This window comes from Falco punctatus, assembly GCF_963210335.1.
Source record: "Falco punctatus genome assembly, chromosome: 1".
Classification (NCBI taxonomy): Eukaryota; Metazoa; Chordata; class Aves; order Falconiformes; family Falconidae; genus Falco; species Falco punctatus.
In genome coordinates, this window is record NC_137580.1 from 26,900,243 (window position 1) to 26,912,549 (window position 12,307).

At 41.1% G+C, this 12,307-nt stretch overlaps 2 protein-coding genes across 8 annotated transcripts in view; one reads left to right on the forward strand and one right to left on the reverse strand.

Moving 5' to 3' along the window:
* KLHL5 (kelch like family member 5) overlaps positions 1-2,076 on the reverse strand; it is a 62,176-nt gene extending 60,100 nt beyond the window's left edge. For both annotated transcript variants that reach the window (XM_080408761.1, XM_080408762.1), the window contains exon 1: positions 1,803-2,076. The gene's annotated coding sequence lies outside the window, so the exon portion shown is untranslated. The remainder of the gene's footprint in view (positions 1-1,802) is intronic.
* A 653-nt stretch (positions 2,077-2,729) lies between these two features.
* The window catches only part of TMEM156 (transmembrane protein 156), a 29,410-nt gene continuing 19,832 nt past the window's right edge, over positions 2,730-12,307 (forward strand). The window contains exons 1-4 of one of the 6 annotated variants that reach the window (XM_080409528.1): positions 4,729-4,844; positions 6,428-6,487; positions 9,326-9,607; positions 11,161-11,412. In XM_080409528.1, the coding sequence (XP_080265654.1) occupies positions 9,349-9,607; positions 11,161-11,412 (511 nt within the window). In that variant the 5' untranslated portion in view covers positions 4,729-4,844; positions 6,428-6,487; positions 9,326-9,348. Of the gene's footprint in view, positions 4,845-6,427; positions 6,488-9,325; positions 9,608-11,160; positions 11,413-12,307 lie in introns of all 6 variants that reach the window. The other 5 variants (XM_080409529.1, XM_080409531.1, XM_080409527.1 and 2 more) reach the window with 5 other exon arrangements.

Here is a 12,307-nt window from a genome sequence, read left to right on the forward strand (position 1 = left end):
ATTATAAGAGTTTTGAAAGGGAAATGTAAGAAATTACAATGTGATTTTAAGAGCTATAGAAACTTTCATTATTGGGACACATTACGTCCAATTAGGCAAACTTCTTTACCACATCACAAAACACTGAATCGCATCAACAAAACCACAGGATATCAACACAGCCAAAGAACAATCTTTTTAAAAGCACTAGTCATATGAAAGTCCAGAATGTTGGAACAAATTCATCAGTACGAATTGTCATTGTTACCAACAGTCTGCAATTACTGTTTGCCTATAATTGTCTAATGGAAGGTTGTTTCACCTTCACTCAAACTCTTTTCTATTTCAAATTTGCAGTCATCGCATTTCTGGGATACACAGTATGTTAAAATCTACTGCCATGGAGTAAGCATGCTAGCTTTCATAGTGGACCTGCCCATCCAGAGGACATACCTGAGGGACAGTTCAATGAAGCTGATGCATGGCAGAGGAAAACACTATCAGACTCGGGTTAAGGATGTCATGATTATTTTGGTTCTATCCTGCTCTATGCTCGTGAGCATGAGCCCAGCAAGTGGAAAACAGAATGAACATAAGATGGGAACACAATCTCCTCTATCAGGAATGCACCTATGAAACTCAAGAACAAGGCTCTTTTTTTTTTTTTTTTTAATATTTATCCACATACATATCTGGAAATTCTTATGCAAAAATACCATCATGAGAAATGATCAGACATTGTTTCTGGCAAAATTAACTAACCACTCATGAAAATGCATTTTGTGATCCATTTTTAAAAAGGATCCACCCCCACAATATAGTTTGTTTAGACGCAAAAGCTACAATGGCATAACCACGAGTTCCAATTTTTGTTCCTCTTCATGCTAGTGCGACAACTTGAGCAGTATTTTTGCATGAAAATAAGACTGTATTTGGACTTGAGCTGATACAATTTCTTAATTAACTTTTAAGTAGAAGAAACAAACCCAAGCCCTCCGTGTTTACTGTTCTGACCTTACCAGATAAATAGTGACATTACTGCTAGCACACCGAAGGGAGCCAGGGCTGGCTTGACTTCAGCTGGTCTGCTGAGCCACACCACTGCTCCCACACCGAGTTCAAAGCCCAAAGCCACAAAAAGGCTTTAAGGAAAAACATGAACCAATAATATGTATAAACAGCAGTTGTTTGTTTGATGTTCGACGTTTTTCTTTTTTTTTTTTTTTTTTTTTTTTGCCCCGCGTAATAACACCACTCCCTGTTTTAGTGATCTGGTAGTCGCTGCTCTACGCTGTTCGACCAGTCTCAGCAAAAAATTTAAAAAAATTAGTCTTTCACTATTTCATACTATGATCGTGAAGGCTAGGCGACAGACAAATGGGCAAATACCTGACAGCCCAGGGTGTTAAGTGCACTTTTAGCGGGTCTACGCTCCGAACGCTTTGGACCGAGGCAGCCGCGGGGGCTGCCGCTCCCGGCGGGACACAGACCCCCGCCCCGCCTCCGCCGGCGCCCCCGCTCCCCGTCCCGCACCCGGCCGCTCGGGCACCAGCGCCTGCCCCGGCCGAGCCCCCCAGGCCCCCATCCGGTGGGGCCGCCACGGCGGCGGGGCGGGGGCCCCCCCTCAGCCCGGGGGCCGCTTCCCCACCCCCCGCGCCGCGGGGACGCGCCTCAGGGCGGCTGCCACCGGCCGCTCTCCACAGCCGGCAGGCGGGCGGGAGCCCGCCCCTCGCTGGCCCTCGCCCTCCTCCTCGCTTTCTCCTCCCCCTCCCGGCAGCCCCGACCCCCTCCTCTCGCTGCCGAGCCCCGACCGCCCTTCTCACCTCTCGAGGTCCGGGAAGGGGGCGAGATTGGGAGGGGGGCGGGGAAACAAAAAACAAAAATTGCAGGGGAGGCCCCGGCACCCCCTCCCCTGCCCTCCCGCTCCGCCCCGGCGGCGGCCAGCGCTCCCGCTCTGCCGGGGGAGGCCGCGGGCACCGGGTGGTCCCTCCCCGCCGCTAATGGGTCCCCGCGGGTCCCGCTCCCGGCCCCTCCCCTCCGCGCGGGCGGGCGGCTCCGGCCCCAGGGCCGGCCGCACAGGCGGGGGGGGGGGCGGGGGAAGAGGCCCAGGGGCGGGGCGGGGCGCCACGGAACACCCCCCCGGCCCCGCCGGAGGCTCCGCCCCCTGCCCCGGGGCCAGCCAACCGGCGGCTTCCGCGCGCCCAAGGGCAGGGGCAGCGCGTGGCCGCGTGTGGCGGGGCGGGGCCGGGCCGCGGCGCCTTCCCCCGGGCTGCGGCGCCACCCGCGCTACGCTGCCGCCGCCTGCGCGGCGTGTGGGGCGGCGGGGAGGGCGTCCGCGGGGCGCCTCGTAATTAACCCTGTGAAAGGGCTCGTCCCGCCCTCGGGGAGCTTTGCGTGTCTTCTGTAGCCGCACGGCTGCGCGCTGCCGTAACCTCTCCTGCCACGTTTAAGTGAAATAAACCTGCAGTGATACACCAGGCCCCCGCCAGCCCCCCCGCGGGGCCCCGGCGCCGCGCGGTGCTGAGGCGGCCCATCCGCGCTCTCGAACGGGCGAGCAAGGCTCCGGCCTTTGCTGGCCTCGCTGTGGGATGCCTCACCGGTCACCTCTGCCATCCAAAGGCAGAATAATTATCCGAACTAATAAGACTGCGTGGCAGATGTGCCTCCGACTGATACAACTGATGTAAGGGCACGCGAGACCCTGGCTGAGGCGTGCTGGCGGCGGCCTGACGGGGCTTTGCTCAGCTCCGTGAGGAAACGGCTAGCGTTCTTGTCCCGGCCGACTTCAACCAATTTAGCCAATTTTAACTGAATTTGACCCATGAATAGGGTTTCTAATGGTACTCGGTGTTCCAGCTGTGTAAGAGACACTGGCTAGGTGGAGGGATGCGTTTTCCACCTTAGTTAGTGGGTGGGGCCTCAGCTGGTTCACACATGGGCAACTGCCTGAGGGTGACAGTGCCCAAAGCTCAGGGTGTCCCTGGGGGTGCGTTGACAGACCACACGTGGGCCTCCCGAACTTCGACGCTAAACCATCACTAGAGCCCTAAAATAGATATTCCCCATCTGCTGACTGCAGAGTTCTTGAAAACCTTCTTCTGTAGTGTCTCAAACTACAAATATTCCACAGGCTATCACTATATCTGATATACAACAGGGTGAGCTTGCGTGTGATTCTATAGGGCAATTTCTATCCTGACCTTGGGTACTACCAACAGCAGTGAAAGTCTGAGTGTATCACAAAGGGATAGGTACACGTATTACTTGAAAAAGTCCTGTTATTTTCCAGTATTTTCTCCATTCCTTCTGGACAGAAGGGATGTGTGAACACCGTGCAACCTTGAAAACAGGAAAATACAAGTAATTGATGTGGAATATACTTAAGGGGCAATGTACTCTAACACAAAGTAGGGCTAATTCGCTGACAGTTGACAAATACAAATTACACAATATTTTACTTTTTAAATTCATACCTATGATTTTTTGTATCCTATTACTTCTGTTGTACCATACCGTCAAAAAAACCAGTTTGTTTTGCTTTGCTTTCATTGCATAAAAGTGCTACATTTAAAATATCATATTAACAAATCTATATTCACTACAGCTTCAGTAAGAGTCTTGCTATAGAATGAATACTGTATTTGCTTCCACCTGGCTTACTCATCTTCTGAGATAATTAGATGAAAAGAAGGGTATTTCAGGTTTCTAAGACATGTCTTTAACTCCAGCAGCATTGCTTCATTTTGGTAGTACTCAATATTTAATGGGTTGTGGGAAAAATACTACATCAGAAGAGAGCTTTCTGAATTAATTGAATGTTTCATACTGTATATACTCTATATTTGGGTCAAATTGTTTGCTTTTACATATGCATTATTTGGAGCACTTTTATCCAGTACATTTCAGAAATGTTCTTTGCAGTGTCATCTGTAAGAAGAATTTAAGGAATATCATGGTGGTTGTCAGAGTGAAAAACTTTTTCAACTGGAAAGTTTAGCTGAAAAATCGTGACTACAATATATAGAAATAGTAATGGCTATATCCAGTTTTCTGGTGGTGTTAAGGATAGTAACGTACACACTGAAGACTACAGATTGCAACACATCTGTTGTCTTTTAAGAATACAGCAGCAAGGACAATATGAAATCTAATGCTCAGTTCATTGTACTTAGTACATCACTTACTTGCCAGATCAGAAACTTGAGGTTGTAATGATCAAATTAATAGTATATTCAAGTCTCAAAGATTAGGTATTACATAGAATTATCTTCTCCCCAGACCCAATGCATATGTATATAAATAAAACAATAAAATCTCCATATCTGACTCATGTGGCTCTGATTCATTTTTATAATGAGAGTCTGACTCATTTTTAAAAAAATCCTCTTGGCTAAATGAGAACAAAATTCCTTCACGTGTTACTGTTTGGAAGGTATATGAAAGTGGCCATTACAGGGTGCTGTTCCTAAACCAAAACTACCCCAAATGAATAAAATAGTTTCTATGCATGGTTTTTCTCTTATTTTCATTGTGGTACATGAGTTTTATCTTCAGCATATTCATTTGAATCATCCTCATCTATGCCAGTGTAAGAACAGAACTTGACTTTTTACAACTTAACGTAACAAGAAGTAAAAAGAAAAATAATATTAGAAAAAAGGAAATGAACAGACGCTATTTTGCATAGAGTGTGCAAAAGCTATGTTAAAAGCTAAACCAGGAAGGAAGTTACCACCACTACGCTAGATAGAAGTGCTTCAGTGACATGTGCTTGCTTTTAAGAAAATCAGAAGTCTTCAAATTAGTACTAGGAATAATTACCATGTTTATTTTATGTTTACCTGAATTTTTCAAGATCCATGAAGGTACGTAATCAGCTTTTAAGATAGCTTTTTATTTATTCTGGTCTGATTGCAATTGAAAAGTTGCCATCTGCTTTCCTAAAAGCAATGATTAGGATGCTGTATTCATACGGACTTTGCAAAGCATGTGCATTTTTTTTTTGCTAGATTTTTAGCCAACAGCATTAACTGTATGTCGTAATTCAAAAGGAGTTTGTCATGCATGTACATACACTGCAAAATTTTTGGTGACTATTTCCACGCAACTGTTACTGTCTCCATTGTGAAGAGAGTAGTTAAAGTACGTATGTTCTTTTACAGCATGTATTCATGTCTTATAAATTAACTTTTTTCAGGTTTCTGTGCTTAAATGCTTACAAAACTTTGTACAGTTACTGTCTGGTATGAGATGCTATCTGTGGAAGAGATATGCAGTGGTAACATAAGATAACAAAAAGTAGAGCGCAGTAGGTATAATTGAGTGAAGCAGCTCTTTTAATATAGATTCCAAGTGCATCTTGGTGACCCTAAAGGTCGATACTGGATTTAGGATAAATGCAAAATATGTCTGTGTAAGTAATGCATTCACTGCTTTCTTTAAACTCTATAAATAAATTAATATTAAAATAGTTTTGTCACTTCCATTCCTAAGTAAGCTTTTGAATATATAAATATTATAATAAAAGGCATCCCTCTGACAAATGCTGCGTGTTCCCAAGCATCATGAAATAAATTCTTTATGAAGCATAATTTTCTGAAAAAAGAATTAATATAAAAATATATCCAGATCAGGGTACTTATATTTACATTTCTGTTTTCGTTAACCACAAAGAATAAGCATGACAGTAACTAGAGCATAATTTATAGATTTTTATGGTTTATAAACAAAATTTATAAGCTGTCATAAGTTTTGAATATCATAAAATTGATGAGTCAGTTTAAGGTATTGGAATAATTAATATTTTACCTCCATGCAGAAGTAATCAAAGTATTTTCTAGCACAGACTATGCAAACAATGACACAACTATTACCAGAAGAAAACATTGGCCTGACTGTTAATTGCATTTTTCCATGGTAACTTTTCTAGAATGCTCTTATTGGAGACACTTTATGCTGCAATAGTATCGCCACTGCGATTCTGATATCTGCGTATGACCTTATTCACAAAGTGTCTAAAATAAGATTATGAAGTGTAGAATACAGTACAGAATTATATTTGGAAAATTACAATCATTGTCATATTTTGGATGTTCTAAAAACTATATGACTATATAACAGACTATGACAATGTCTGAAGTACATGAGAAAGTAAATATGTTCAACTATTTATTTTGAAAATTTCAAGGAATTTGGGTGTCTGATTAATTGAAAACTTTCTGTCGGAAACCAGTTTTGTTTCAGATTTTGTGGCAAACCAAAAATGTACAGGATTTGCTGTAGATGTTTCAAATTGCTGGTTACCCCATCAGACTTCACCACACAGAGTTGTTGTTGGAAATCTTTGAGATGTGAAGGTCACCGTATCTTCCTTCCTCTGCAAGGGGGTGTAAATGAGTGGGAGAAACCTAATTCCACAGGCTTTTCTAAGATCATGTTAACATTGTAGGTACTTCAGGTTTTTAATATAAACTCTGAGATGGCAGGCAAGCAAAGTATACAGATAGAGGTAAGTGAAACTTGAATGTTGTATCCCAGGGGAAGTTTCAGCATTTATTTCTATTCCAGAGAGGGAATAAAAATGGAATTTTCTCATTGAACAGAAATTTAGGGGGAAATCAATTTGCAAAAAAACCCAAGCCTTTAAAAACTTATCAAAACCATGCAGTTCAGCATTCCAAAAGTGAAAAGTCTCCTTTACATTTCTGAAGCAGCCCACTTGTTTGGTCGTAACATCATTGAACCTTTAAACTGCATTGCTTTAGAGCAAGAGGTTGTCACTTTAGAGCAAGAGGATGTCACTTTAGAGCAAGAGGACGTTATTTTGGAGCCTGTTGCTCTCAATCCCAGTCCTGTTCTCTGGGTCCAGCTACTGGATAGAGTCCATCTCCTTTAGTCTTATCAGTTGTGTGTTCCCCAGTTTGTACTGTAGGCCTTGTATCTGTACAATATTATGTGACAACTGTAATTTCCATAAGGAAGTGATTAAAAAATGCAACTTCATATACTGCTGAATTGATTCAAAACAGAATACCACAGATCAAATGAAAAAAAGTCAAGCCAATCCAAAATGAAATATTTATTATTTTCTTAGAGGGAAGCAAGTTTTTTACAAATTCAGATCTTCCCTGTGAGTACTTTTGTTTTAATGGAATTGGATTTTCTATGGAAAAACCCTGTAACTAGAGGCTTAAGAAAAGAATGTCATAATCACAGAAATTCCCAACATTAAGCATGTGGGTTACAGATCTTTGAATATAAAGTGGTTTCCTAGAGATACTTTGCATGGTTTCATCTCAGTGATTCTTTTAACACTTCAGGCCATCTGCATTCAGATTTCACAAAACCCTTCCACATTTCTAGTGACGTTTACATTTGGGAGGGTCCCTCCCAGTCCTGCAGTAAGGAGCAAGCCTCTTGTGGGTTAGGCTCTCTGTCTGCCATGTAATCCGTTGGGAAAGTCTAGTCTTTTTGCAGCCCTGCTTACAGTGTTCAGCAATACATATCCCTCCCTGGAAAGTCCACAGTCCTGTGAGTTGGAAGAAAATAAAGTTTACTGATGCTAGATCATAATTTGATCGGTTTCCTCAGTAGAGATCTTTCAAGAGGATGGCAAGTGCCCTTCCTAAGGGGACAGCATTCAAACTTTTTCCACTCAGATAACATGCCTTTTAGTTATCTACAACATGGCTCAGACAGCTCTGGAGCCTGTTTAGCGGTGTGTGAAGTCCAAAACCGACTTCACAGTGCTGGATGTAGACTGCCCTGTAGTTAAGCAGATTCCCTAGTCTGCGTACAAATTTCTTGGTGAAAGGGGTACGGTGCAGAATTACTATTAGTTGACCTTGAAAGCTGTAGGAATGGTTTTAGACTGGTTGCTCAGATGCACACACACCTTGCCATGAGAGCAAACGTTCACTTCCTGCTCCTGGCTCATCTCCACAGAGAAACTCTGCACTGAATGATTCCTTCAGCAGGAAGGATTTGACCTCAGGAGCCTGCTCCACTCCAGGTTGCGTGACTCAGATAGTAAGCATTTCAAAGGAAGTGTTTTGTCTTGCCTCAGGGAAAGATCAAGCCCAAATTTTGTCTGACTTTTTCCTTTTTGTATTAAAATGAATTATTTTCTTACCTGCATAAGATGTGTATTTTACATTTCAATTTATTATGTTTTATAAGGAGTTTATGACTCTCTGATGTAGGGTTCATAAAGCAAAGGTAATTGACTTTGGCATTGGATTTGGGATTTTATTTCTGTATCCTGTCTGAAATCCTTCACTGAACCATTCCTGAGGTCAGCCTGGTGCTGTGTGAGCACAGGTGGCCTATTGAAGCTGTCAGATTGCAGCTGAGCACTGGAGCAATTAAAGGCTATGTTTTTCTCTATATACATAAGGATTTAGGAACATATTACTCTGATTACTCATAATGGGACTTAGATGCAAAATTCCTCTTCATAAAGATGCAAGAGTACTACTAGAATTGGAAGTTCAGCTACAGAACTATAGGTTAGTGCTGCGTCAACTCCAGGAAGTGGTTATTTGTACTCATAAATACCTATTTCATGTTGGGGTCCCAGAAGTTTTTTATTCTTAAATATTTATATTCATATTGAAAAAATAGTTCAAGGTTAACTCAAGTAGAAATGCACAATTTATACAATAAAGCCGTACTTTAATGTGGAAGACAGCTAAAATAACACTTATTAATAATTAATTTTATGCGGGTTTTGCTACTTGCCAGAATGGCATTTAACGTCCTCTAGATACAGTAATTCGACACTGAAATTTGGCTATGAATAGCAAAGCCAATGGTCATAATTAAGACTGAATGTAAGAGGATGTGAAGGGTGTGGTTGAAGGATTCAGCAATGTTTCTGTGTGTTTTCACTGTGTGGTTTCAATGTCATTGGAAAAAAAGTTTTCATTCTGATTATAGCTATTTTATAAAGTAATTGCACCGGTGCGTTACAATGGCACAGTTCCAGGGCTAAGTTTCCCCTCCAAACGTGAGTGCTTTCATCTTCAAGCACAATCAGATTGGAGCAGCTTTGAAACTAGAATGTGACTAGCTGCCACCACAAATTCAAGCTAGTATTGCAAGAGATTTCAAACAGTTCAGCAATAGAATTCAGCATCTAGGCTGTGGGACGACTGTGCTTGCTTCCTCTCGCTTGATGCATTCAACGTGCTGCCATAACCCTCGAGAAATAAAGCAGGTTTCATTGTAAGGTGGTTAAAGGATCTGTGACATGATGCTTCTTCCATGCATGTATTTGTCCGTGTGTCCTATATGACTGTCTTGCTGATACAGTACTCTTTTTTTTTTTTTTTTTTAAATTTTACAGCTAACACTGTAATTGTGTCATGCATGGATACCTGTTCATCAAATAACACCACTTTTCCACTTTGTACTTTTAACAATTCTTGCAAAAGAGCAGTGCAACATAGAAGAGAAAACCAGACTGTTTTACTGAAGGCCATTGTAAATCATTCCAGTTTCCATGATCTTCCATGTGTTTGCCAGTCCTCCAGGAGGGAACAGCAGTCCCATACTGAACACACCGACTGTGAATCCAAGAGAGATGCGAATGTTGATCATCAAGGATCAGGGTCAGTAGCTAGAAAAAGTAAGTAGGGGAAGAGAAATACATAATTTTGTAGTTAATTACAACATGAAATACATGTTTTTATTTGGTAGTTAAAAGGAAATGATAATATGCTGCTGGTTCTCTATGGTCTTTGCAAAATCTATGAACAATGTGTTTTTTAGCTTGCCTTTGAATGGCTAGAGAATGCAAGTTTTATGCCAGATTCTCAGTGGCATTCATGCCTGGATGTCAGTGAAACATATCAGTAGCAAAATGCTGACTTCTCTTCTTTGAAGATCTTGTATAAATTCATGGCGGGTGGGTGTGTGTCATTATCTTCAGGGGGCTTTGTATTGGTCTGCAAGGAGGGTGCTCTGAGAAAAGAATGCCTTATCCAGCAGCCACCTGGAGTATTTTTGTTGCAAATTTGACCTCTGCCATCTGGCTTTTATCAGTGCTCTTATATCCCCATCTTCATTCTTTTAATCTTGCTAAATTTTCTAAAATTTCATTTATTTTTAAAGAGTGGGGGTTTTTTATTATTTTTTATTTTATTTTTTTAAAGAGTTGTAATTTCTGATCAGTTTTCATGCTGAATTTGCTTTTAAACGTCATTGTGGAACTCTACATGTAGGTTGCTGATACTATATGAAGATATATATATATTGTTGTGAGCAACCTGAAGAACTAATTCAAAGATGGCAACTATTCAGGTGACAGCTATACAAGAAATAACCATTTTTGTGCTTGTAGTCTACAATACCCAGAACAGTGTAGTATCAGAAATGGCTTTGCACGTTTCATAGAATGCAGTGCTGAATAAGAACTGGCACAGCAATACAGAGAAGAGTTCAGCAACATTCACATCTTTTCAGAGCAGTAGCAGCATATTCCTTCTGTGCCGTATACACTTGCAAAGTATCTGGAAAGTTTTGGGGAAGAAGATGCCTCTGAATTTTGGTTTTCTAACGTTGTCAGCAACGGGGGCAACAGGCCAATTCCTGAATACAAGAAATGCAGTTGTTTTCCAAATGCCTGATTTTCTTATTATAAAATAGCTGTCTTAACAAGTATGGAAAATAACAAAAAAGAAATGTGGACAAAGTCTGTTCTCAGTTATACCTGTATACCTTTAACAATTTTGACAATGTCTCATCCACCTATGTTTTTTGTTAACATTGTGCAAGTCTCACAGCTTGTGTGCTTTAAAGTGAAACAAGAACCTTCTGCAACTGGTAACAGACTAGATCATATCTCTATCATCATATGACTTGCTCAGGTTTTATTTTTTTCACAGCCTGATTTTTTTTGTTACCTTTGACAACAGACAACAAAACAATGAAAAACTGAAAAGCTCTGAAGCTGGTAGTAAAGCAGAAAAGGGGCCATAGCTTGCAGGGAAAGTATATTTTGTATAGATAACCAATACATTACAGATCTGTTCAGAATAACTTTACATAGTATGCTTTTGTACATTTTATCATAGTAATGTAAAAGCCTACTGTATGTTTTTGCAAATGAGACAGAGAACTTGTTTTCTCTGTCTGCTGCACATTATGTAACAGTTTTGTTGTAATTTCTATTTCCAAAAGCAAAAGGCTTACTTGAAGTGAAAACAGAAGATGTTATTTATTCTTATAAATATTTTAATTTCACTACGGTTTCTGAGAAAGAAGAAGTAGAGCATAATACTTACTACCTGCTGGAAATGTACATCAACAATTCTGTAGTTGGAGGAAGAAATGCAGCTGAAGAACACCTAAATCATTCCTGTCTACTGGCAATGATGGAAGACCAAAATGACTGTATAATTATTTCACTGCAGCTGAAGTCCTATGTAGAATGTAAGTTACAAAGGAGAGTCGGAATGGAAATCAAACCAGAAACAATATCAATCTTACAAAAAATCTCCAGTAGGTAGTTCTTTGCTTTCAGCAACAATTTGAAAGTATTTAAGTATGTCACAAGAAAAGACTACAATTTTGATCATCCATTAGTAAAAGACCATCTTTAGTAGGTAACTGACAGTTTTTATAGTGATTTGAAACAGGTTTAGCTGTGGCTGTTTTTCCCTGGAAGCAACACAGCAAAGTAGGTGTCTGTATATTTTTTTGCTTAGTGGTGACAGACTCACAAATTGCATGCATGACAAAACCAGGGATTACTTTTTTCTTCTCCCCTCCCTGATAATGGCATAACCCTGTTGTCTTGGAGGTAAATTAAAAAATTCCTGTTAACTTCAGCGGCAGAAGAACCAGGAGATAGGTTTGACTTTTCTTAATGTTGTACTGCAATATCCTACTATGCAGCCTTACTACAGTACACTTAAAAGAGAAATCTTTAGCTGAACTAGGCTTAGTTTTCCCAGAGGACAGCCTGTCAGCTTTTTAAATTTGTCTTTGTGCTGCAGGAGTGTTTTGGCTGATTGCCTGACTATGATCCGGGCTTCCAGCCTATGTGCAATGTTTGCCATCTGGGAGTTGCTGAATTACTAAATTCATTTAGTTTTGTATGGCAAATGCATTTTATGCTGTACCTTTTCGGGGGGGGGGGGGGGAAGTGTTTTGGAGTTGGCTAAACCTATGTTAAAGAAGTCTAGGTAAAATCCTAGAGAAGAGAGGGCAGTTACGGTGTTTTTATTTAAAATAAGTAGGTCTAGCTATGAGTGGAGTATAGTTTGTAACTTGCCCTGCCAACTTGTGTCAAAACTATGAGATAACCACCCTTTGCTAATGGTGA